General features: G+C 55.3%; 11 protein-coding genes across 11 annotated transcripts; 6 read left to right on the top strand and 5 right to left on the bottom strand.

The window, feature by feature from the left end:
- Positions 1-1,024: 1,024 nt before the first annotated feature.
- On the top strand, positions 1,025-5,429 carry L969DRAFT_42788 (uncharacterized protein; the record flags this gene model as incomplete). The annotated part of the gene is made up of 6 exons (XM_014715880.1): positions 1,025-1,281; positions 1,694-3,549; positions 3,599-4,210; positions 4,258-5,012; positions 5,050-5,109; positions 5,166-5,429. 6 exons carry the CDS (start codon positions 1,025-1,027, stop codon positions 5,427-5,429), a joined length of 3,804 nt encoding a protein of 1,267 aa, XP_014571366.1.
- A 95-nt stretch (positions 5,430-5,524) lies between these two features.
- On the bottom strand, positions 5,525-7,105 carry L969DRAFT_43012 (uncharacterized protein; the record flags this gene model as incomplete). The annotated part of the gene is made up of 9 exons (XM_014715977.1): positions 5,525-5,595; positions 5,648-5,738; positions 5,761-6,087; positions 6,133-6,205; positions 6,261-6,469; positions 6,522-6,609; positions 6,656-6,682; positions 6,734-6,955; positions 7,041-7,105. The coding sequence occupies 9 exons, from the start codon at positions 7,103-7,105 to the stop codon at positions 5,525-5,527; spliced, it is 1,173 nt and encodes a 390-aa protein (XP_014571463.1).
- A 696-nt stretch (positions 7,106-7,801) lies between these two features.
- On the top strand, positions 7,802-8,260 carry L969DRAFT_42644 (uncharacterized protein; the record flags this gene model as incomplete). The annotated part of the gene is made up of 3 exons (XM_014715750.1): positions 7,802-7,962; positions 8,021-8,129; positions 8,183-8,260. Coding segments are annotated over 3 exons (348 nt in total), but the record flags the coding sequence as incomplete, so codon positions are not given.
- Positions 8,261-8,267: 7 nt separating this feature from the next.
- Positions 8,268-10,734, bottom strand: L969DRAFT_43430 (uncharacterized protein; the record flags this gene model as incomplete). Its single annotated transcript, XM_014715978.1, has 12 exons — positions 8,268-8,342; positions 8,380-8,625; positions 8,668-8,676; positions 8,734-8,822; positions 8,875-9,055; positions 9,109-9,246; positions 9,295-9,387; positions 9,438-9,530; positions 9,576-10,038; positions 10,093-10,389; positions 10,451-10,657; positions 10,712-10,734. 12 exons carry the CDS (start codon positions 10,732-10,734, stop codon positions 8,268-8,270), a joined length of 1,914 nt encoding a protein of 637 aa, XP_014571464.1.
- Positions 10,735-10,827: 93 nt separating this feature from the next.
- On the bottom strand, positions 10,828-13,179 carry L969DRAFT_84792 (uncharacterized protein). Its single transcript, XM_014715979.1, has 2 exons — positions 13,063-13,179; positions 10,828-13,010 (listed from the first exon to the last, which is right to left on the bottom strand). Exons 1-2 carry the CDS (start codon positions 13,129-13,131, stop codon positions 10,839-10,841), a joined length of 2,241 nt encoding a protein of 746 aa, XP_014571465.1. The 5' UTR covers positions 13,132-13,179; the 3' UTR covers positions 10,828-10,838.
- Positions 13,180-13,259: 80 nt separating this feature from the next.
- Positions 13,260-17,012, top strand: L969DRAFT_44134 (uncharacterized protein; the record flags this gene model as incomplete). Its single annotated transcript, XM_014715980.1, has 8 exons — positions 13,260-14,149; positions 14,195-15,612; positions 15,659-15,738; positions 15,787-15,913; positions 15,964-16,449; positions 16,495-16,619; positions 16,669-16,756; positions 16,807-17,012. The coding sequence occupies 8 exons, from the start codon at positions 13,260-13,262 to the stop codon at positions 17,010-17,012; spliced, it is 3,420 nt and encodes a 1,139-aa protein (XP_014571466.1).
- Positions 17,013-17,095: 83 nt separating this feature from the next.
- Positions 17,096-18,462, bottom strand: L969DRAFT_84793 (uncharacterized protein). The gene is made up of 5 exons (XM_014715981.1): positions 18,393-18,462; positions 18,241-18,335; positions 18,065-18,186; positions 17,801-18,008; positions 17,096-17,749 (listed from the first exon to the last, which is right to left on the bottom strand). Exons 1-5 carry the CDS (start codon positions 18,421-18,423, stop codon positions 17,306-17,308), a joined length of 900 nt encoding a protein of 299 aa, XP_014571467.1. The 5' UTR covers positions 18,424-18,462; the 3' UTR covers positions 17,096-17,305.
- Positions 18,463-18,491: 29 nt separating this feature from the next.
- On the top strand, positions 18,492-18,915 carry L969DRAFT_43704 (uncharacterized protein; the record flags this gene model as incomplete). The annotated part of the gene is made up of 2 exons (XM_014715982.1): positions 18,492-18,602; positions 18,673-18,915. 2 exons carry the CDS (start codon positions 18,492-18,494, stop codon positions 18,913-18,915), a joined length of 354 nt encoding a protein of 117 aa, XP_014571468.1.
- A 38-nt stretch (positions 18,916-18,953) lies between these two features.
- L969DRAFT_92326 (uncharacterized protein) lies at positions 18,954-21,018 on the top strand (the record flags this gene model as incomplete). The annotated part of the gene is made up of 4 exons (XM_014715983.1): positions 18,954-18,960; positions 19,016-19,077; positions 19,139-19,208; positions 19,262-21,018. 4 exons carry the CDS (start codon positions 18,954-18,956, stop codon positions 21,016-21,018), a joined length of 1,896 nt encoding a protein of 631 aa, XP_014571469.1.
- Positions 21,019-21,035: 17 nt separating this feature from the next.
- L969DRAFT_84795 (uncharacterized protein) lies at positions 21,036-21,803 on the bottom strand. Its single transcript, XM_014715984.1, has 4 exons — positions 21,557-21,803; positions 21,391-21,507; positions 21,233-21,343; positions 21,036-21,188 (listed from the first exon to the last, which is right to left on the bottom strand). Exons 1-4 carry the CDS (start codon positions 21,792-21,794, stop codon positions 21,103-21,105), a joined length of 552 nt encoding a protein of 183 aa, XP_014571470.1. The 5' UTR covers positions 21,795-21,803; the 3' UTR covers positions 21,036-21,102.
- A 244-nt stretch (positions 21,804-22,047) lies between these two features.
- Positions 22,048-23,983, top strand: L969DRAFT_42294 (uncharacterized protein; the record flags this gene model as incomplete). The annotated part of the gene is made up of 3 exons (XM_014715431.1): positions 22,048-22,200; positions 22,260-22,442; positions 22,493-23,983. The coding sequence occupies 3 exons, from the start codon at positions 22,048-22,050 to the stop codon at positions 23,981-23,983; spliced, it is 1,827 nt and encodes a 608-aa protein (XP_014570917.1).
- Between the last annotated feature and the right edge of the window lie 18 nt (positions 23,984-24,001).

A 24,001-nucleotide genomic window follows, 5' to 3' on the forward strand; every position in this document is an offset into this window, starting at 1 on the left:
GGCCCGAGGATCCCGTCAGCATGCCTGAGACCTGAGGGCGCCGCAAAAGCAGCGACTCAAGCAGAGCCGCAGACTTGCCGCAAGGTCGCAGGCACAGGATCAGTCCAAAAATGGACATCGGAACATCGAGTTCGGACTATCGAATGCGACTGCGACTGTTGCCCCCGTGACAACGTCCATACTCGCGCCGATGAGCTCCCCTCCAACCTGATGACAACATCACAAGAACCCTCAAGTAGTGGCGAAGTCCGTAACGGGTCAACGGCACTCGCTTACTACCCTCTGCGCGCATCAATATGAGAGAGAGGTCTTAGTCCATCCTGACGAACAGGTCACCTGCGATTAATGGGTCCTGTTGGCGTTTCGCATATATACCCGTTTTGCCCGCAACGAACTCCTCCACAAATATCTTCGGGCGCTTTTCGGACCTTCACAGTCGAGCCGAACGCACGAGCACGGTTGCATGCAGCTTCATAAGCAGAGGAGGAGTCCGCGCTACAAATAAAAGCCGAGCAGACGCTCGACTGCATTCGTTCCACCGGCGATCCATGGCTTCATCTTCCACAAACTGATGCACAGCGCTCCCATGAATTCACATTGTAGTAGTAGCGGCCTTGAGACGGGGTTCCTCGGCAAGCTTGCTGACTGACGGCCGCACTTTGTGGTTCATCGCGATCCGAGGCTTGCCCGAATGGCTGCCCGACGTCACTCTCCTTTGTCTCGCATGCTGCAATCGCTAGGCCTCAATAGTCTACTGGCTTCGTTATCGCGGGTTACGCAGCCATTACGGTGCACATTGTGTTTCAGTCTTTCACTGCAACGACAGATTGCGCCGATCATGGAAGGTCTATATCACCACCACGACATGATGGCTGGGCAGCATGGATGCGCAAGGGCTACTACTGCAGCATCGTCAATATCAGATGACTGTCAGATGCAAGCCAATTACTGGCACCATTGATGCAATTCCTATTGCCTGGTCGGCTTTCACCGTGATAGCTGCATTGCTAAGGTCGCGGACAGCATGCAAGCGCACAGCGAGGACGAACTTCTGCCGTCAGTCTACTCGCAGCCAATATGCACACGAGGCTGGCCCAACAAAGTATACTCAGAAAAACAAACACGGAGCCCACTCGTAAGGGGCTCGCCAGTGCAAATCTCAGTTTTCCGCGAGGGACATGCCGCCTCTTCAGGGCAAGCCGAGGTGGCACCGGCTGAGGGCTCGCGCGCAGCTAGCGTTGGCTCCCTCTCGAGCCATCGAGCAAGTCCCAACTCTCGTCCGTATGCTGAGTGCCGGTGGATGAGCGTAAGATCCACGAGCAGCATGCAGAGCTGAGAAAATCGCTTGGTATCAACAAAGGTCTTCGTCTAGAAACTCCTTGTATAGGGTCGAGGCACCAGACAGCTCTGGGTTGTAATGCTAAGATATCTGACAAGTTGTGCAATACATCAAAGACAACGCGGTAGGATACACGACGCGGCTGAATGACTGTCTACGCGCCACGTCATGGCTTGTCACACTGGCTTGTCACGCGTTGCGTATATATATGAGTACCAGACTGCGCGCCAGTGCCCCACCGTGCCAGTACTCAATACTCAGTGAAGAGGCTCTGACTGCATGTTGAGCCTCGTCGATTACCGACACTTGACTGCCGCCGCTAGCAATGGTAGCCGGGTCACCTTCGATAGCCAGAAACTGCGGGAGCACTCAGATCAGTGGACCAGGAAGCGACAGCGAAGATGATTTCGTGGAATCTATGCGGCAGAACATCAGAACCGAGTCAGAGAAGACAGATAAGAGTGGCTCCAAGCGACAGAGCTCTGCAGCCACCCACAAGCAGCACAAGCGAGTCCGTCGGGAGTCCAGCAGCGACGAAGGTTTATATGATCTCCAGCGAGTGACGCCTGTCGCTGGTCCGTCCTGGCGCACACTGCCCGAGCTCGATGCTGCTCCGTCCGACGTAATTGACAGCGATGACAAGCATGCCGGCCCTAGCATCATGGAGCGTGCCTACAAGCTGACAGCGAAGAAGCGCAATCAGACGAAAGTCGCCCATGCACGGCTGATCATGACCCGCAAGGATGCACGCGCCGCTCGCCAGACCAATCCACTCTACGATCTGCTCAAGGTCGACATCCAATGCTACGATTTGAGCGACTCTGATGACGAATCTGCCAAGCTCAACGGCGGCAATGGCAAAGCCATTGAAGCTGCCGACGCACCAGCCTTGGCTGGGACAGAAATGAACATCGATCAGGCAGAATCGGAAGATAGCGCGACTGACGATGAAGACAATGAACCCAATCGACACGGACCTTTGGCTCATGCGCAGTGCTCCGGCCGAGACGAGCTAGACAGCAGCTCAGAAGAGGATGAAGAGATACGCAACGCTCGTATCGATGAGATGTCCCACTCAGAAGCATACTATCAAGCGTCGCCCGCAAATCGCAAGTCAATGCTCGAATGTGCCATGATCAAGCCGAGCAGACTACCGACACTGCCTAGCTTCGTGGGCCCGCAATCTGGCGATGAGAGCGAAGAGGATGAAGAGGTGCGAATACAGCGCATTACGAGGATGATGGCCATGGATCACTACAAGGCTGTTGCCCCGCCAGACACGCGCGAGACCTTGGGTGGAGGAGCGCAGACACATGATGCAGGCGTAGAGGCTGAGGCGCAGCGTTCTCTGCTGCAGACCTCGGTTCGCGACGACACGAACAGTCGACTCATCGAGACGGGTCGGATAACGCTCAGCGCTGCCTTGACACACAGAAAGCCTGCAAATTCGTCACAGGGCTTGTCTGCGAGCACGCCAGCCGCTCTTCAAATTTACCCCCCTTCGGACGAACGCCCTCAACTCGAAATCACGACGAGAGCGCCGCTAGCGGCTCGCACTTTCATTCTTGGCCAGACGAAAGACGGCCGCCTATGCGAGATACCGGCGAGTATCAATCGCTTTCTGCGAAATTACCAGCGCGAAGGCGCTCAATCTCTATTCCGACATTACAACAAGACCGAAGGGGCCCTGCTTTGCGATGACATGGGTCTAGGCAAGACCATTCAGGTGATAGCATTCCTCTCCGCTATCATGGCTCAAAACGGTACATCGAGCGACGCTTTGCGCCGAACACGACATATTCGAGAGCACGACAAGCCCGACAAGCCCACGCAGCTCGGTCCGACTGCCTTGATCATTGTTCCCCTCAGTGTGATCGATAATTGGGCGAGAGAGATCACAACTTGGTCGTTCCTTTCGATCGGAATTTATCGAGGCTCGGAACGCAAGCAAGCTTTGCAGGACTTCAAGAACGGATACGCCGATGTCCTGATTGCTGGCCAGGATACAGTCCGCAACGAGATCGAAAGCTTTGCTGATCTCGACTTGACTTGCATCATTCTGGATGAGTGTCACACTGTCAAGAATGCAGACGCCCAGAAAACGGTGGCATATCATCAATTCACATGCCAGATCAGGTTTGGCCTTACCGGCACAGCCATGCAAAACCGCTTCAGTGAGCTACACACTATTCTCGACTGGTGTCTGCCAAGTAAGCATGCTCCATCGGCACCTCGCACGGCTGAAAATTGCATTCTCAGCTCGCGTCGGTACGCCTGAACAGTGGAAGGTTCTCGTGACAGACCCGATCCAAGCTGCGCAGAGCAAGACTGCAACTCCTGCAGAGCTTTCCGCCGGTCGTATTCGTGCCCAGCAACTCGCGCACAACCTTCTGCCTCATTACATGCTTCGCCGGACCAAGGCCATCATCGCGGATCAGCTGCCCAGCAAAGTCGATAAGATCATATTCTGTCCCATGGCACCTCGTCAGCTCGAAGCGTATCTTTGCGCACTCCGTTCGGACAAACTTCGCAATGCTGCTATCTCGCGTGATCCTTGTGCGATGTGTAACAGCGGCCTCGAGTTTAGGCATTGCTGCTTGAAGGCAATTGATGCCGATTGGTTTCACCACATTCTGCCTGGCGTCCAGCTGCTCCTTAAGATCGCCAATCATATCGTACTCATTCATCCAGACCGTAGGTTGCGCAAGACCAAACCAGAGCGATACGAGAAAGAAAGAGGTTGGTATCTCACGGCGTTCCCGGGGACGGCTGCAGGGCAGATCCCAGGTCCTGACTTCATACATACGACCGATCGCAGCCTTTGCGGTAAATGGGAGCCTGTAGCTCAGCTACTCTACCACTTCTCTATGCGTGCGTGGCCGACGGCGATCGATGGCAAAGCTGACGCATGTCAGCAGATGGCGATAAGGTCTTATTATTCTCGCGCTCGAAGCGTTTACTCGATGCTCTCGAAACTTGGATTAACGAGGATTATCCCACCGCTTGGCTCCGTCTAGATGGATCGACACCTTCTCAAGATCGCCTTGGACTTTGTGACGAGTTCAATACGAGTGCTCGCAAGTTCGTTTTCCTCATCTCGACCGCAGCTGGCGGTGTTGGCCTCAATCTCGTCGGTGCGAACAAGGTTATCATCTTTGATCCCAACTGGAATCCGGCGCTTGACTTGCAAGCTCAAGACCGTGCCTTCAGATGGGGCCAGATACGCGATGTAGAAGTCTTCCGACTCGTGGCTTCTGGAACGCTCGAGGAGGTTATCTATGCGCGACAGATCTACAAGCAACAACAAACGAATGTGGCCTATACTGCAGCGAATGAGCGGCGATACTTTGCAGGCGTGCAAGATTCGAGCAAAACGAGCGAACAAGGCGACCTTTTCGGCTGCAAGAATCTCTTCGCGTTCAGAGGCGATGATATCACAATGACCGAGGCGTCGATCGAAGACTGCAACATGGAAGAACTAGAGTATCTCTATACAAAGGTAACGGCTGATCAGGCGAAAGATGACGAGGCTGCCGGCGCATTTGCAGCCGGGCTGCGGAAGACTACAGACGAGGATCCCCTCGCCCCGGCCTCTGCTGACGTGGGTCAAATTGACATTATCCTCAACTCGGTCGGGATCAACTATACGCATGCGCACAATGCAAGTCGGGACGTGTTTACTTGGCTCGCATCAACTGACTTTGAGGTAGGCTGTGATTGGCGAGAGCAACATCGAGCGCAAGAGGACCAGAGACGCCATCAAGCAGGAGGTAGGAAACCAAGCCTTGTCGCGCTGTTTGCACTACTGAAATACTGGGCGCAAAAGCTTCGCAGAGTGGGCGACGCTCGATCGCGAACTGCAAGGCCAGCGAACTACCAAAGCGAGCCCCAGGAGGAGAGGCCAATGCCGAATCTGCCAGCGACACTGCAGCAAACGAGCAGTAGGCTGAGTGCATCTGAATGGGAGATGCTCATTGCGGCCGCGAACCACGCCGATCCGCGCTCGTTCAATGCCTGGATCAATTCACTCCCGAGAAAGAAGCAAGCAGAAACGTTCCAGGCTCTATTGAGACAGGTCAAGCATGCTTAGCAGAATTTCGGCTCCAAAGGCATACAAAAGACGCTAGTAGTGCGACAGATTAGATTGCGATCTGATGTACAGACAGATGCTTGTTGTTGCTGCCATCACAGCCCTTTGTAGTAGAATGCCTCTTCCTCATCTGGCTGGCCGCCGAATTGCTTGACAAGTTTGCCGTCTGCATAACGAGATACACTCAGCTTTGATTAGTGAGGATGTCTTTGACGTACAGTCCGCATCGCTAGGGACATGCGTGAAGTAGCGCATCTGCCATGGTTTGCCAAGCTCTGTCTCCTGTTTGCGCTTTTGTCGCTGCTCGTTCTGCAGGTGCATCGTCAGCTACAATGCAAGAATGACAAGGCGAGCTTGCCTCTAGCTTCGTCTTGGCCGCGCTAGCGGCTTCAAAGTTGCCTTTGCGGATGCCATCGGCAACTTCTTTCCAGATCCGCCGAGATTCCATCGTGTCTTGCTCCTCGATTGGCGCGACAGCGATTTCTGGAAAATCTTTCGTCGCATCGTGAAAGGGCTTGCCGCTATGACTGCCCTTTGTGTACGATGATTTGGCGTTCCATTGGCCTTCGATGACATGATCAGGCGAGCTGATGTCTTTTGCCGACTTGGCCACGCTCGCTTTGAACGAGTGCGATTTGCCGCCAAAATATCCTTTGCCCTGTCGCAAGCAACTGAGCTATGCGATGGCATCCAAATAAAGAACTCTTGCCTTGTACTCTATTGCAATGTGGGTGCCAGCTGATGACTGGATGAAAGACGAGTCGCTGAGCTCGATGCTGTCCCAAGCCCATCAGGTCCGGCCAGAGCCTGCTCTTGGCACAGATGACTTACTAAGGAGAGCCATACCACAAGCCTTCGATGCGCAACCGAGGCAAAGTGATCAGGTAGCTCTCGATGCCGCCATCGGGCAGGGACAATCTGATGAGCGCATGGCCGACTTGCTTGACGACGATCGATCTTCCGGAGAAGGAGGTCTTCTGGCCACAATGACCTTGTAGCGACACGCGAGATTCTTTATTGTGAAGAAAGTAGGCAGTGACCTGCGATCAAGAAGTCAGCAGTGCGATTGGCACGTGTCAATACGCGACGGACAGGTGGATGATGCGATACTTGCTCGGCGATGAGCTCGGTCTTGCCTTGCGGCGTGTCCCATCGACCGAGGAAGGTTTCGCCAAGGACGCTGCGCATGACGTCAGTATATGAGCAGACGCTGCCGTCGAGGGAACGCTTGCGGATTCAAGGGCTTCTTCTCGCTGATGCTCTTGGTCAGCGGATGGCGACGCAGCCGAATCGAAAGAACGTACGAGCCAGTCTGAGTCTCTCGACGCGTGAATTGACCCTTTGTCGTGCAGAGGAACCATGCGAGCACAGCCAAAGCTCTGTCCTCGGCTGTCTTGCCCTTAGAGATGGCGATGAACGCCTCGGTCGGTTCGCCCCAATATGACGGAAATTCGGCAAGACTGGTGGGAGATAGGATGAAGGAGGGTGCAGTCATGCTCGAGAGATCACCTGAAAAGGTGCTGATGCTGCACGACCATGAGCAGAGGTCAGCAAACAGCAGCAAAGCCAAGCTGTGCCTGACAGCGTAGCCGCCGGCGATGAATGACGTACGACTTGAGGAAGCTCGTCCAGCTGCCCTTGTGCTCGCTGGGCACTGCAGCGCCATCTTCCGCCATGGTGCCTGACCTTTGTCGACGCGAGACGGACGAAAGATTGACTGATCCGACTGGTGGTGCTTGCCGTGCAATACGTGTCGCGTGAGAAACGGGTGACGATTAATATTATTAAGTCAAATGGTGGGCGGCCTTTGGCCTGCGCGGTCGCCGCCCTCTGCCTTGTTTGTGCGCACAGCCAAAATCGTGAGGCCAGGCGCGTTGCTGCCACGTACAAACTGACATTGACTTGCTCACAGAGAAGGCATCTAGACATCTAGAAATCTATGTAGGTCTCGTTCAGCACTCTTCTCCCTGTCTTTTCCTCTCTTCGCGGCCTCGCCTTTCTCTCTCCTGCCCGCTCACACCATCATACCATCATATTGGCGAGCAGTATTGGCTCCATATCGACGGGATTTCCAGCTCAGAATCAGCTCATCGACTCGCGCGCCTCGCACAGTGTGTGTACGATTGAGCGCATCTACCTGCACCTTGTCGAGTCACCATCCCTCAAAGACGAGCTCGTATCGCGTTCGGAGACGGTCGAGACGCGCCCGCTGGTGTACTTCGTCATTGACACGCGTCAGCTGGCACCAGGCTCGTTCAGCAAGGACTTCACTGGATCACAACACGCGCCGTTGATCCTGCCTCATCCTCCTGCCTCTTCTGGCCCCGCACAAAGCTGTAGACAGGCGCTGATTTGCTCGGTCTGTCTGCAGATCATCTCAAGTCAGCCCCCGCAAGATGGCAAAGGAAGGCACAACCGGCAAGGTGCTCAAGGAGAAGAAGGAGAAGGCTTCCCCTGTCGAGAAGAAGTCGGGCAAGAAGGAAAAGGACCCGAATGCGCCAAAGCGCCCTCTGTCGGCCTACATGTTCTACTCGTGAGTCCCTGCACGTGACGCACGAACTCATCCCGCTGATCAAATCATGCTCCTATAGACAGGACAAGCGTACCCAGGTCAAGGAGGACAATCCAGACGCGTCTTTCGGCGAGCTTGGCAAGATTCTTGGTGCCCAATGGAAGGATCTTGATGAATCTGAGAAAAAGGTGAGCTCAGACTGGTCTTACATGATCATACTCTCATCCGCTCGCTTGCGTAGCAATACAATGACATGGCGACTCGCGACAAGGAACGCTACACCAATGCCAAGGCTGCCTATGAAGGCAAAGCCGAATAAGCGCTCTTCATTCTGTGCGCTCGTTACCCAAAGATACCCTCTCTGCCGTCTTCTGCCTTGTGTGATCATCCAACCCTTTTATCTCAAAACAGACTCAAACAGACCCCAACCCTCACGACCTCTGCCTGTCTTTCGGAACGGCTCATATGTTCAAAGCTGATGGTGTCTGACGACGCGCTCGACTGCCTGCGCGACGACACGACTCTCTGGGCGCCATACAGCGAGGCATACAGCTGTGCGCGAGTTGCATGTACGAGTTGTACCGTAAATCGAGCCTTGTGATGCCTCACCTGTGCTGCCGCCGATGTTGCTTCTGAGGACCAGATTGCACCTCTGCCACTCAATATATGGGCTGCAAAGTATCTCTATGTCGCTCAGTAATCTTCGTCCGCGCCTGCTTGTATGACATCGTCCACCTGCGATCAAGTAAAATGAGCGGGTGGGATCGCACAATGACTCAAGTGGCTGCTGACCTTGAGCACCGCTCGAACGAGCTGAGTCGCGAGCAAGTACTGCTGTCGCTTTGATATAAGCGGGTCGAAAACGAATTGCGCTTTCATGTCTGGCCACACAGTGTCAGCTCGGGATGAGACGGGTGCGACGCCAATGCTTACCATTGTCGCCGCTGCCCACGCAATCGACGCCTAATCGTCCATTCTTTTCTGTGATTTGCCTGCTTTTGACTTCTGCGAGAGTTTCGATTGGAGACAGGCCCGAGTTCTCTGCAAGTGCGACAGGAATGGCATCGAGGGCAGAGGCAAAGGCCCGCATCGCGTATTGCTCGATGCTTGCAATCTGCAGACTAGTGTCAGCAGTGAGCGTCGGCTGAAGACAGGCTAGGAGCGCACGCTGTCAGCTGCATTGGCGACGGCCACGCTGCACGCAATCTCCGCGGCTCCACCGCCGTACACGACTCGATTGTCTTTGACGAGATTGCGGACGACGCAGAGAGCGTCGTGCAGTGCTCGCTTCGCTTCGTCGATGATCTGCCGGAGCGGGTCAGTGCTGCATACTTTCAACATTACGATAGGTACCATTTTGTTGCTTCCTCGTACAAAGACGGTCACCGCTCTTGTATTGGCGCATTCTTCGATGACCAGCATCTTGTCTCGTGTGGTACCGAATGACTGCAGGTACGAGGATAAGCAGGATTTCATACGAATCCATACGAACTGACCAGCTCGCGAACGACGCCGGCCTTGCCCAGCTTTGCTGCCGTCAAGTCTTCGAAGCGTGGCACAATGCGCCCGTTCGTGGCAATGGCGATGAGCTACAGCATATTGAGCGCATTTTTTAGAGCTGTCGTGAGACGTACCTCAATCTCTGGTCCTCCGACCCAGCGTACGGCAGGCAGCTCATTCTGCATGAGCAGATGATTCGCTTCGTCGTCAAAGCCCCATTGGCAGATGACGAGATTTGCGCCTGTATCCTTGACACGCTTGATCATGTCCTCAAACTTGGAGCGTTCGTAGGTCTGCAGTTTCTTGTATTCTTCAACGGTGGTGATGTCTAGCTTGTGCTTTGTCTTCGGTCGCGGTGGCTCAAAGGGGCAGGTGAGGATGGCCAATTTGGCGTTCTTGAGTGAACGGGGCATCTGCGGATGGGACATGTCCTTATCGATGACGACGCCCTTGACGAGCGTCGTGTCCTCGAGTGAGCCGCCGACTTTGCCGTCGACCTTGATGAGCTCAAAGTCGACGTCTTTCCTCTCTAGATCTGCTACTGACATGACTGCGTCCACCGCAATCTTGGAGAAGAGGCCATGAGCCTTAGAGACACTGATCACTGTGTATCAGCAATGATTTTAACCCCAATCGAGATGGCAGACTGACATCTTGCTGCCCAGACAAGTCGTCGCTACCTTCTCCAGTTCGGCAGTGTTGTCTTTGGAGAAGTCAATCTTGTCAGACACCTTGTCGAGCTCATCGACTGCGATAGCACAGGCACGTTCGAAGCCGTCTGCGATCTTGATGGGATGTATGCCTCTGTCGAGCAAGGCCTCTGACTGTTCAAGCAGTGCGCCTGCCAAGACGACGACGCCTGTTGTACCATCGCCCACTTCGCTGTCCTGTGACTGCGACAGCTGGACGAGCAGCTTTGCGATCTGATGCTCGACCTCCATGCCAGACCTGCGCCAGATCCGCTCGTGAGCCCCGAGCAGGCAGGCCTCTGCAAAGTGAAGAGCCGTACAAGATCGTCGCTCCATCGTTTGTGACCGTGATGTCGCCGTCAGGGCTGACGAGGATCTTGTCGAGCCCGCGTGGTCCTATGGACGTCCTCAGGATGGTAGCCACCGATCTGGCCGCGAGGATGTGTGACTTGATCGCCTCCACGCCGTGCATGCGAGTCTTTTTGCCTTGTTCTCTGACGATGAGGAATGGCCGCCCATACTCGTCTCTGTGCGGTCTCACGTCAGTCCTGTGCTCTGGACAGACACGACTCGCTACTGACGTCGTATACACTGCGTTCTCCATGCTGCGAAAGGCCAGAATGTGCCTCGAAAAATCGCGACGAGCACGCGCACACGACGGACACGGAGCACTCGCTCGAGTGGTCAGGCCTCATATCAGGTGCATCTCTACAGCACGAGAAGCGATTCTAATGTGGCTTCTGTCTCTGCGACCTGCTCGCTTCTGCATGAGCTCAAGCGAGACTTGAAGCGGAAAGGAGATACCTCTAGCGCCTGCTTAACCTCGAGATGCCGTCTGGCTGCTTCGAGCCAATCCCTCGCGAGAATCTTGGGCCAGCCGCGAAGCTGATTGATCTCTCGGGCAGCACTGTCGAGATCCTTACGGGCGAGGAAATACTCGGACCTCGACAAGATGCTCATCACATCGTCACCGGGCGTGGGGCCCTGTCGTGTGATGAGCAGATTCGAGAACAGTGCAGAGGCGAGATAGGCCAAGAAACCGCCCTCGTCAGGCAGCAGGGCAGCTTTTTTGAGCTGTGGCGCTACTTTGCCCGTGAACCAGACTGAGAGAGCGGGCAGACTCTCGGTGCCCTGCTCGAGGGTCTTCTCTGGCAAAGATGCAAGAGCGGCCGACAGTGGACTATCCGCTTTGCCGGACTCGCTTTCAGGCTCGTCGTACGTCACAGCAATGTGCTGGAGGGCACGAATCTGTTCGCCAATCGGCCTTCTATCGATACTGTTGAGTGCAGTTGAAGTAGCAGCTCGCAAGGCAGACCAGAGGGTGTGAATCTTGAGTGTATCATCCAGATATTGGGAGTTGTCGAGCGCGACGCGTTCCAGTTTCTTGAGTCCGCCCTCGAGCTCCTCAAGCTTGCTCAATCTGCCGCCGCGCTCTTGCTCTACTCTGAGCTTGATCTCGCGTAGCCACCGGCGTTGCAGCTCGATACCTTGCGCAATCACTTCTTCCTTCAATCTCTGGTTGATGATGTCCTTCTGCGTTTCGAGCTCCGAATCGAGCTTTGAGCGATAAGCCTGTACGAGCTCTTTGCGTTCGCTCTCGAATGCAGATCGCCAGTCGTCCTCTTGCGCTTCAAGTCGTTCTATGAGTTCACGTTCCTGCGAGACGAGCTTGTTCGAGTAGTCGCGCGCTTGCGACTCGAGCTGGCTCTCGAGCTTGGCCTTCTCTTGGGCTTTGATGGTCTCTAGTCGATTGCCCAGGTTTTGCAGATCAATCTGCGCTGTCGTGAGCACGTCTTTGGCGCCGCCCGCAGCAGATGTAGTAGCGGCAGTAGCAGCACCGGCAGAGCTACTGAGGAAGGAAGCGAGCTGATCGATCGTGGTCGCCAATTGACCCAGTACTGGCTCCGAATCGGCGAGTTCTTTGACAGCGGGCGCGACAAGCGGTAACGGTGGTGGCGGCGGAGCAGCGACCGGCACTTTTGCTTTGGGCGCTTCTCCTCGCTTAGGCGCTGCAGGTACGAAATAGCCGGGCGGTGGCTCAAAGCCGAGCGGTAGCTGTGAGCCTGTGTATAGCTCGGCAGGTGGCTTGTACAGGTCCTGAGGCGAAGCGTCCAATTCTCGCGGTCGTGTGGGATCAGAAGGCCGCTTCGTAGGGGCAGGAGGCAGTATATCGCTCGGTGAGGTGCTGATCTTGGGCGTGACAGAAGCGAGTGCTGCTTCTGCAGACGCGGCGAGATCTTTCGAAGTGTCAACAATGCTCTTCTTCGTCTCATCGAGCGTCGATGAGGCGCGAGAGGTCAGCTCAGAAGACTTTGCCTTGACCTCTTGTGCAGCCCGTTGCGTCTCATTCTTCGCGCCTTGGACGGCATCCTTGGCCTGCGCCGCCGTATTGTCCGCATTTTCCGAGAGACGCGCCTTGGCAGATTGGGCCTTGCGTTCTGCGGTCGAGACGTCTTTGGAGGCTCTTTCCTTGACATCAGATGCAGCTTTGGTCAGTCTGTCCTCTACGCCGCCGCCGGCGGGATGTGAGTCGGTGGATGCAGCCTGCTTGACCTGGCCGATCGTCCTTTGGTATGAATCCGAGACCGTGCCGACCACCTTGTCTGTGACCCGCTTTGCATCTTGGACGTAGGGGCCGAGCTGTCCGAGCTCAGACGAGACATCGTGCTCCTCGAAGTAGGCAACCAGCTTCTCGCCTAGAGGAACAGACTCGACGAAGATATCATGCCAGCGGTCGTTCTCAAGGGCGGCATAGGTGCCAAGCGTATAGACCGCGGTGCCAAGAATGGCAGAGTAGGTTGCAAGACGTCTAGTGAAGCCTCTACGCTTCTTCGGACCTGCTCGAGAGACCTGCTCTACAGCCAGAGGCACGTCGGCATACTAATTCAAGAATCAGCCACGAGGCTCCCGACGTGTTTAGCAGAGCTCTCACTTGTCTCGTCTGATGAGCCACACGAGCAGCTCGCAAGGCTGGCCGTGTTGCCAAGCGAGCCTTGAGCATCTTTGCCTTGGCTTGCTGTCAGAGCTTGATGATTCCGTCGCGTCCTGGCCGATATGTCATGGTATTTGAATTGACTTGTCCTCACATTTGGCCAAGTCAATTCAAATGTGAGGACCATCATCACCCGCATGCCCTGCGTCGTCGACCTTTCCCCCGAGCAGGCCCGCAGCCGACAGCCGGTTGCAAGTTCGTCAAGCACTCCCTATGATGATACACATGCGCGCAATGCTCCCGCCGCCAAAGCACGAGGACGCCCTCGCAAGAGAGCAAGAAGCGTGCAAGACGAGTCAATGCAGATGAACATCGAGCATGACCCCGAGGTGAAAGGTGGGCGTAGCCTGCCGACGAGCACCAGTCGGCCGACACAGATGAAGAGACGCGAAGATGATGGCACTGAAGAAGAGGTGGAGTCTGAAGAGCTAGCGGATGATGACGATACGGACGACGAGCAGGCTATCGGACAGACAGTCGACTTTGATACCCTCGCCCGCGAAGCAGGCAGGATCGCAGAGGATATCGACAACAATGATCCATCGGCCATCGCGCTCAGTAGAAGCCTGCTCGGTCAAGCGGCCATCTCGCCTGAACTCGGCCTCCCAGACCGCAAGGGATCTCGCCAACGTGCTCAGTCAGAGATTGAGATCGATCCTATGCTCACGACGCCTGGAGATATCGACGACTTTCGTCAAGAACTCAGACGCACTTCCATGAAAGGCAGACGGTCACGAGTCAAGTCACGCATTCGCGGCGCGAAACGTCAGGTCGAGCCCACAGCAGAGGTAGCTCGACTGCTCGGGGATGCCAACGAGAGCTTTGTCGGCCAGGATTATCCGGCTGCAATCCTCAAGCTCACTCGCATCATCAGGCTGCAGCCCAATCTCGCGACCGCATGGCACACGCTATCTGCGATCAACAAAGATCTTGGCAATGTCGAGAAAGCCCTCATGTTTGATCTCGTGGGTGCTCACCTGCTGGACGGTGAGGTCGATATATGGTTCGAGCTCGCGCAGCAGTCTAGGTAGGCGACCGAAAGCTCTCCACCAGCGCACTGACATGTCTGCAGAGATTTGAATCAGAACGTGCAGGCTATATACTGCTACAGTCAGGTCCTTGCGGCTGACAAGAACGATGTCGATGCGCTATGGGCCAAGGCAGAGCTCAGCGAACAGATTGGCGATACTCGCACGGCGGTGGCCACTTTTCGCAGGCTCGCTAAAGCCTACCCATTCGATCTGCCAACTGTCCGCAAACTCACAGGGCTTTTCTATCGCGACAATTACTTCACACAAGCGGCAGACATGATGGTGCAGGCATTCGAGCATCATCGTCAGCAGACCCTTGAGCCCCTGCGGCAGGAAGACACCGCTAGATTCACCGCAGACGACCTTGATCTCATGGCCCAGGCTTTGCAAGCTGCTCAACGGTATCGCGATGCTTGCAGGTACATTCGCGAAGGTCAGAGATGGCTCGGCGAGCGTGCTCACCAGACTTTCTGGGCAGCATTCGAAGACGATCGAGAATTCGACATTGATCGCACCATGACAGCGAGGCCCATCAAAGGCGAGACGACCGTAACGCAACAGATACTCGAGCTCGCTCTGTCTTGTCCGGTGTATTCGCTGCCTGCACGCCTCCGCTTGCGGCTTGCGATCTGCCGAGTCCTGTCTCACAATTCGACAGAAAGCAAGCTTCATCTACTTGCGATCGACAAGATCTCAGTTGCCGATCACTGGGCGGTATGTGGGGAGCTTGCAGACTCGTTGCTCGCTACGCAGCAATTTCAAAGCGCCAAAGTCATCTACGAGCAGATGCGTCTCATCGACGACAATTCGCCTACTCTGTACAGAAACCTGGCTCGATGTTATACGGGTCTGGAACTGTACCCCAAGGCAATAGATATAATATCTGCCCTGCTCGACAACGATCCGAACGATCTTGCGCTCAAGGAAGAGCTTGGCAACCTTTGGGTTAAGCAAGGCAACGTACAGCGCGCGGTCCAGCTACTCGAGGAGGTTGCTGTCGTGCGAAGAGCCAGTCAGCCTCCTCCAGATTCGGACAACGAGTACTATCCTTCGGATTATGCTGGCTCCGACGAGGAGAAGTACCTTGGCTTGTTCGGAAAGGCAGACAAGCAAACGCTCGCATCCCAACGAAAACGTGACCGAAGAGATCGACGAGGCAGACAACGACCGATGCCAGCTCATGTACGAGAACAGAATGAGCGCGAACGGTGCGCTGCTTTCGGCGAGGCGCTTGATGAGCTCGATCGACTGTCCACCCTGATGAAGCAAGGTGGAATAGAGGCTCGTAACGCATGGTTCGAATTGGCGGCTGGGCACATAGAGGACTATCAAAATAGCAAGGTACTCTTCCCGAGGGACTCATGGAAGGAGCAGCAAGAGCTCAAGTCGCGGTGGCTCCCGATAAGCATGCTGGGCGATTGTTATACAGAACTCCCGAAACGGCTGGCTGCTCTGACGGGTGAGTGTGCTCCATTCGGACCTCGATCGCACTCAACTCGTTGCAGAGGACGAGCAAAGAGATACGGTCAAAGTGGAGGTCTTTCGCGGTCTCGATTTCGACGGCTGGCTTGCATTTGTCATGCAGGTATGAGTCATAGACTGCCTTGAACGCGATCTGATCATAACTTTGCAGTATGCTTTCGCACTGTGCGAATACGGCGACTGTTCTGGAGCCCGTCGGACCCTCAAGATCGTCAGCGAGTCAGCTGTCATGATTCAGGATAAGATTCGCATGCAAAGCATCCGTCTCGCGTATTGCGGTAAGTCACTGTCATGGCACGCAGAGCTACGATCTGACGGATCGTTGAAGCGGTTGCTCTGCGTGAGCGCAGATATGACGAGATTGTGGTGCAAATCCGGCAGATCATGATGCACAACCAATTCCAAACAGAACCTATACGTTTATTGCTGGCAGCTCTCGGTTCTGGCTATCAAGCCGCCGAAGCTCTAGCAGCGTCAAAGATGCAAAAGTTCTTAGCTCGACAGAAGCGTTGGATCGAAGATGAAGCAGCTGGCAATGCTCATCGAGCGAGTGTCAAACACATCCGCTCCAGAAAGCATGCCGCCGAGAGAGCTCACAAGGTCGCCAGAAGAACGCAGAAACGGAAAAGACAAGGGTGCGAGGAAGCAGACGATGCAAGCGAGCCTGAGGCGGAAGCCGAAGAGGAAGAGGAAGACGAGGCAGAAGAATACGTCTTTGATGATAACTCATGGAAGCCGACACGCAAGAATCCCTATTTTGCATTTCTATACGGCAATCTGATGCTCAATGGCAAAAGCTTTGGCGCATCAATCTGTATGTCCATGTTCTTTTGATGGTTGTAAGCTGACACAGAGGCAGTTCATTCTCTTGCTGGTTGGGATGACCTCGACGATTGTCCCGCCGCGGCTCTGTCAATTGCGATCTCGTACATACATCGATCTATGCAACGTCAAAGTGATAATCGGCACCATCAGATCGCACAAGTCTGTAACTTCTTCATCTTCAGTGAAGCTAGCTAATGCGTCACTACAGGGTTTTGCATTCCTTGGCAAGTATGCTGAGTTGCGTGGACAGTGTCAAGAGGTGGATTTTAACTATGGGCGCGTCTTTCAATACCTTGGTCCGAGCAGCTTTTCCTTGCACGGTCACAGAGCTGATACAATGGCACAGGCCTCAATGATTGGGCGCGTAGACGCTATGAAGCTGTCTTAGCAGGATCAGCGGCGACTTCTCTCTCGACCGACCAGATATCGACGCGCTCGCTTCAGCTCGATTATGCTCGCGAAGCCGCGTACAGTCTTCAAGTCCTCTTGTTCGCCAGCGGCTCCATGGACCTTGTGAAAAGCTTGGGCAACCAGTTTCTCTCCATTCAGTAGATCTTGAGACGCTTGGTTGCAGTGCATGCTTGTTGGTGGGACCTCTTGCGCACTAGTCTATCATCGCTCAGGCTGATTGACAGGGCTGGAAACATGTGCTTCGAGTGATCGTCGTCTGTTGACAAGCGGCATGCGGCGTTTCAGGTCATTTCCATGCAGCCAGATGCCATTAGATGAACGGAGCCATCTGGGCGGTGCTGATGGAACCAGAAAACGATTGCATTGTGATGCGAGCTGTCACAAAGGGGCATACAGTCAACAAGACTCATGTGACAGTGATGCTTTGTCAACTCCTATGTAGCGATCCTGCCGATCTGCATCGGTCTTGATTCTCGCCTCCGCTTCCGCTCCTCCTCTTCTCTGACGATTTGCTCCATCGCAGACAGCGGCCGCTTGTTGCTGACTGATGCCGGCGTGGCAGAGCCAGTCTTGAAGATAGAGGGTTTGCTAGCTCCCTTGAGGGGATTAGCAACCTTGAGCGGGTTGATCTTGATGGGCGCCACGGCAGCAGGTGCAACAGGCGCAGATGCGGGCAAGTCTAATTTAATCTGAATCGGTGGCGCGGGCTCTTTAGAATCTGCAGACGGAGACAGAGATCCACTATTTTCGGATCCACTACCGGAGGCGACAGGCGCGGCGGAAACCTCTGCTTGCGCACGGGCGATCTGTTCTTTGATGAGCTTGCGCTGTCGTTGCTCATCGTCCATATCGGCGCGCTCTTTTGACTGTGTTGCAGCCTGTATGCATACGAGTCAGCTCTGTCGATCTATGAGCGGATATGAGCCTACCTGACGTGAGAGCGTCTTGGGCGTATTGTCAATCCAAGCAATGTAGAAACCCTTTTCAGTCTCGTCGACTTTGACGACACCTTGCCGTCCAAGACTCTTTATGAACTCGGTCAGGGTGACCCAACGAGTTGAATTCATATGCGTGTGATGCTTGTCTTGGATAAACTCGTTGTAGACCTGGTTGGCCCTGACACGCTTGGTTCCCCATCTGCACAGGGTTGTGTCAGCCCCGACGGCGCCGAAGGACGAGCGCGAGAGGCTGACCTGTTGGAGAGGAGGCGGAGAAAGTCGGACTTGAAGGTCTGAGAGTAAGCGTCCAGGTGCTTTCCCGCGTTCTCTCCGACGACGAGCATCATGCGCAAGTGACCCTCGGACATGGTGTGGCACTGACATCCGGCCGTGTGAGTAGCCTGACACGAGCAGAGCACATGCGAGCGCACCTTGAAGCCGTTTGCATCACGGCATTGTTTCTCGCAGACTTGACAGTACCATCTCAGCCGTTGTAGGCCTTTGCTTTTCATGGCGTTGGCCAAGGCTGCGTCCTCCTCGTGTCAGTACAACTTGCCCTGCTGATCATTGATATGTCACTCACCCTTGGAAGAGCCCTTCTCTGCGCGTGGCATTGTGACTGATTGCTGCCGAGCTGGCTGGGCTGAGCCGACCTTGGGATCGAAATCAAGTGGGTAGAGCTATGCCCCGGTTAAACTTGATTTCGTGGGGCGATAACAGCATCACCAGCGACATCGAGGATTGCACATCAGCCAGCCAACGAGCGGCTTCGAGCGCTACAGAGCTTCATTTAGTAAGATCGCACGAGGGTTCGCCATCGACAGAGCGTCTCAAACCGACTTTGACACGCTTTCGCACATCAGGCGCGCGTCACTGCAACAGTGCGCGCAACACAACAGCGGTGTTGGCATGCAGCCTGGCGCATAGCATCGATCAGTCCACCATCCGTCATTGCGAGCTGGTCCTTGGGCTTTGCTGCTCGATTGACGCGCTCGACCAGGCAAGCCGGTCGCAAAACCGTAAAAACAGCGGTCAACACTCCACCGAGTCAGATAGGTAGCGCAAGGCTCGTCCGCAGGGCCGAACGCAACATCTCGTTCGACTGAGCCTAGCCCCTGGCATTGACTTTTCATATTCCCTCGGCATGGCAGGTCAGTCTCACCCCTGCCCGAGCCCTTTGAGTGCCTGATCGCGAATCTGTCACAGCAATCTACACAGTCTTTACGTCGCCGCATCATCCGCCAGTGCCAGATCATCTACCTACGCTAGTACGTATCGGCCCGTAAACTCCACCAACGACGCGTTGCTCAGCGCGAGCTGGCTCTCTAGATCGTGACGCCGCTGGGCAAGCCCCAGCAGATCCTGTATACCTATCTGCACACGAGCTACAACAGGGAAAGCAAGTCTGACCCATCTATCGCACACTGCGAATTGCACTGACGCGCGTCACAGACTATCTCTTGACGCCCTCTGAAGCAGGCGACCTTTGCGTAGCAAAGCTCTTTCCGCCCATCTCTTCCGGCAGCTCTACCAACGGACCTGCTCGCGGCACACCTGGCGACGGTCATGGACCTAACGCGCATCGTGGCGTAAAGTGTGAGGCCAGTCGAAACCTGAAATGGACGATCTACAACACCGGAGTACTGTCGCCCATCTACAAGCTTACGTTGCCGCCAGCTGGGCAAGACGCGTCGGACCCAAATGATCCTCACGGTCAAAATGCACATGGTAGCGCAGGTGGGGGCGACGAGCAGCCCTTGTTCCAGATCAGCAAACCCTCGCCACAATCGCCTTTTTGGACGCTCTTCTACTTTACCTATGCTGGTCATCTGATACCCCCAAAGCGAGTCGAATTCGGCAAGATCTCCAAGAACGTCGCAGACGCATCTGGGAAAGGCGGCGGAGGTACCCGGGTGGCCATGACGGGCAGGACTGAAGACGAAAAAGCCGTCTGGAAGACACTCGGCGAAGGTAATGAAGACATGGTCGAGTGGATTGTCCTCTGTGCTGCTCTCAATGTTCTGGACGACGAGATCATCAAGGCAGCTGAAAAGACCGGCACTCGACTGGGCGTCGGACTCATGAGTCCCCCGTCAGCCGCCTCGCATACTCAAACACAACCCAGGCCGATGGCGCCACCGGCCCAGCCGCAGCCATTCTCCCAGCGAGGGCCCCCGCAGCCTAACGCGAGACCGCCGAACGGCGCCCTACCGCCGGGTCAGCGACCTGGCTCGACACAGCACGGCAAAAGTGCCTCTTACTCGCTGCATCCTACAGGCAATGCCAAGCAAGTGGGACCCAGCCAACAGAGTCGAGGCTTTGCGCCGCCACAACAAGTTCAACTGCGGCATCCAGAGCAACGTGCCCATCTGCATCGGCCTAGTGGTCCCGCGCAGAGCTCACCCCAGATGCGCGGTCCACCGCAAACGCAGCCGCAGCCACATCAAGCTTCCTATCATCCCAGTGGACCGCCTCAGCAACGCCTGCCGCCACCCTTGACGATGCCATCGCCATTACAAAGCAATAGTCAGCAGACTCGGAACTACCTGCCGCCCCAGCAAGTGCAAGCTCAGGATCAGCAACAGTGCTTGCCGAATGGATACCCGACACCGAACGGACTGCCAGACAATCAGAACCGAAGTTTCGCCCCGCCAGTCAATATGCCGATACCCATGCAGCAACGGACACAGGGGCAAAGCAGGTCAGCGCCGCCATCGCATGATCCGCCCAATATCCGCTTACCGCCAAACCCGGTGAATAGCAGTCAGCTCGATTCAGGCATGTCTGGGCTCCGGGTGGCGGGGTCTCGACAGTCTGCACCAAATTCGGTCGACCCGGGGCAAGCACCCGCTACTAGTGGATTCACTGCGCCAATGCCGGAGCCAGCACGGCCTCGGTCGCAGCCGGAAGTGCATCGGTCGCCTCTGATCTCGTATAGCAAGCCCACGCCGCGCTCGTACTCGCCTGGCCCGCGACAACAAGGCTCCGCGCCTCCTTCGAGCCATTCGAGCTATCAGTCCGTGACGTCCTCTTCGTCTCGGGGACCGTCACCTCTGCCCGGTCAAACACCGGTCAGCTCTACTTCCAGCACGCCTTCGTTCATGAGTAGATTCGGAGCACGTGCGCCAGGATCTAATGCCAAAGATACCAATCGGCCGCCAGACTTCAGCAAGCCGACGGACAAATCGAAGAAGGGGAAAAAGAAATAGCGTGCATGGACTGACAAGACGGAATGCATTCGAGTTGTGCATGCCAGCGTGAAGACTCTTGAAGCGCCTGTTCGGCTAGAGGGGCTACATTGGAAAAGACTTGAGCTCGTCAAACGCCCAATACTGTCGGAGAGATGCGCCCTTTAGGCTTGTCACCTCTGCATCCATATCTACCCTGATGTGAGCTCGGCCCCAACAGGTGCAGAGGACCTACGTGGCATGAGGACACTGCCCAACTCGCTCATGATGGCTCGTAGTTCGCTTCCGTCGTACTTGCTTGGCGTCTGCTGTGCCGTCTTTATATACGCAGAATATCGTTCCAGTCCTGACGGGTAGGTAAGCAAAAGGGCACCTGATAGTGAGGGAGCTGACCCTTGTGCATCTCTTGGTGCTCTCTGGTATGCTGCTCGCCATGCGCGAATTGAGGCATCCGCTGTGATAGATGAGGAAAAATGAAGCGCTCCTCGATGGAATGGTGCATATTCAAGTCTGTACAGCCTCGATCAGGAAGGCGACGTGATCCAAGTATGCGACGAACGCGTGTAGAGTGACATGGCTTGCGCTAGAAAGCTGTTCAAGCTGAGTCCGAGCATTCTATAGTCTTCCGCATGACGGTATACGTGCTCGAATGTTTGACGAAAGTGATTGTGAAAGGAATCCATATGATCGGCTATCCGGTCCCAGTCTGATAGCTCACTTCGAGACCATATCTTGCTGGCATTTATTGCAGCAATGGCTTGCCTCTTCTCGTTGCTGATGGCTGCTATCGCGGACATTGTCACCCTCTGCCACCAAAATGTCAGCATAGCCAGTCATGTTATGTGGACGTGATCAACTTGCAAAGCGCCTGTTGACGCCGGAACCTCTCAAGAAGACTCTTGCAAGCGTATGGCTACGTGTGGTGCGCGCGATCGAGAAGGACACCTTGTCGGCCAGCAAGTGCGTATACGTGTGGTCCAAAGCCTGGCTGCTGACAAATCGCGTTGACCAAACAAAAGATGATGTCACGCCTCACGCTGGCCAGCACGAATGTCCTTCCGTCGAGTGAAGTTGCGTCCACCTTCGCAGCAGACGCGCATCGGTCTGCTGATCCCTCCACCCCGACTGAACACGAGCACCCTCCAATGGCCTCAGAGACGCACTTTCTTTGGCTTGGGAGAGATCTTTGGCGTCCTCGCCAATGTGAGCCCGCCTTCTTGACCACCACGGACCCGCTGCTGATGCTACGGGCCTGCACACAGCCAGCAGAGACAGTGAGATCGCTGACAGAATCCAAAAAGCTGCTGGAAGAGGCGCGCAACGACATGAAGGAACAGCAAGAGAGGGCCCAGATACCGCCCAAACATACCTTCTCTCCTCTGCCGGGCTTCTTCGAGCGGACCAACGAGATTAAAGCTATCGAACGATGTTTGGCGAAAGTACCTGTGCGTGCTTACGTGCAACCGAGCCTCGTAGAATGCTCAGTGTGACGCAGAATTTTACCGTCATCTTTGGCTCGAGTTCTGTGGGCAAGACAGCGCTGCTCCGGCAAGTCCTCTCGCAGGACAAGTATCACGTCCTTCACTTTGATCTCCGCATCGCCGGCTTTGCCGATCTCGCGTCACTCTACATGTCATTTTCGGTTCAGATGGAGCAGTGGTGCACCGGTGTTGCAGAGAAACTAGACGGCTATCAGGACTATGCCAAAGAAGGCCTAGCGTTCAAGCACGACAGACTGTCAGTAGAGCGGCGCGTAGAAGGCGGCGGGACAGTCAAGACAAGCGATATCGCCCACTTGATGGAGCTCTTCCAGTCCGCTCTGCTCAAATATTGGGAGTACGAGCCACAGCTCAGCGAAGAGCAGCAGGAGCGGAGAGACGCGCAATCTGCGGAATCGCACAAGAAGCCCAAGACGCGCAAAGTCGATGACGGAAAGCAGGAAACGCGCGACGACCGTCAGCCTGAGCAGCAAAAGGTGATGCAGGTCGACAAAGACACCAAGAAGATACCCGTCTTCTTTCTTGACGAGGCGCACAAGCTGCCTGCACTCATCAAGTCATCAGAGACGATGAAATGCTTCCTCGACTCCATTCTGGTCCTCACGAAGCAAGATCGACTCTGTCACGTCGTCCATGCGACATCAGATTCGTTCTATATGCATTGGCTGCGCCAGATGAACGTCATGCAGCACGCAAAGATCATGACGATCGGGGACTGTACCAAGGAGGAAGCGAAGCGGTATTACGAGACTGTCCTGCTGCCCGATGTGCCTGCCGAGCTACAGTCTGGCCTCGATTTTGAGAGCCAATACGACGCCTTCGGCGGCAAGCTTGCACATCATCAGGATTTTGTGGCAGACTATCGAGACCTTGACGGCAAACTACGCATCCGAGATTGCTCGCATTACGTTCAAGCGCATTCCCTGCTGAACTTGCAGCTCATCCATTCCATGCCAAATCGAAGACCATCAGCGGTAGACGGAGACGACCCGGAAATCTCGAGCGGCCCGATGGGCACGGGCTTTGAGATCTATTCCCCCCTGGCCAATGCTGCTAGTTCGCCTCATTCGACCTCTTCACCTTTCATGGGCGCTGTACAGCCAGAGCAGAGCGAAAATGACCCAGGGGCGCCCTTTTCTGCCGCCGATTTGCTAGCGATCATGCAGAAGCTGAGCGAATCGCGGCCGCCGGGGGCAGACCCACAAACAAAGCTACAAGGCAGCGCTGCCGCTTCATCCTCACCCGACTCAGCTGCATGGGAGGTCCCCTATTTCCCGATGTGTCGCATACTCGGAGCGCGAGCGGTTGACGGCCTAGTCATGGGCCGGATTCTCGAACTTCGGTGGACAGGCACCATTTCGCCAGAAGGATCATCTGCAGCCGTCAGAGGCAGCAACCCTGGCACTGTGCCCACATTGCTTCCTACAACGCCAATCGTTCGACTCGCCATGCACGACATTCTCACGGAACAGGCAGCTAAGAAGTGATTTGCATTTCATGTTGTC

The sequence above is a fragment of the Mixia osmundae genome (genome assembly GCF_000708205.1).
Source record: "Mixia osmundae IAM 14324 unplaced genomic scaffold scaffold_1, whole genome shotgun sequence".
NCBI classification, from domain to species: Eukaryota; Fungi; Basidiomycota; class Mixiomycetes; order Mixiales; family Mixiaceae; genus Mixia; species Mixia osmundae.

Coding starts and splice junctions, on each gene's coding strand:
- L969DRAFT_84792 (XM_014715979.1), bottom strand. CDS start 13,131: ATGCTCAAGGCTCGCTTGGCAACACGGCCAGCCTTGCGAGCTGCTCGT. Junction 13,011..13,062: donor TGGCTCATCAGACGAGACAA/GTGAGAGCTCTG, acceptor TTCTTGAATTAG/TATGCCGACGTGCCTCTGGC.
- L969DRAFT_84793 (XM_014715981.1), bottom strand. CDS start 18,423: ATGCCACGCGCAGAGAAGGGCTCTTCCAAGG. Junction 18,009..18,064: donor CTCCGCCTCCTCTCCAACAG/GTCAGCCTCTCG, acceptor AACCCTGTGCAG/ATGGGGAACCAAGCGTGTCA. Junction 17,750..17,800: donor CCAAGACGCTCTCACGTCAG/GTAGGCTCATAT, acceptor GTATGCATACAG/GCTGCAACACAGTCAAAAGA.
- L969DRAFT_84795 (XM_014715984.1), bottom strand. CDS start 21,794: ATGTCCGCGATAGCAGCCATCAGCAACGAGAAGAGGCAAGCCATTGCT. Junction 21,508..21,556: donor AGCCATGTCACTCTACACGC/GTTCGTCGCATA, acceptor GAGGCTGTACAG/ACTTGAATATGCACCATTCC. Junction 21,189..21,232: donor GGGCAGTGTCCTCATGCCAC/GTAGGTCCTCTG, acceptor ACATCAGGGTAG/ATATGGATGCAGAGGTGACA.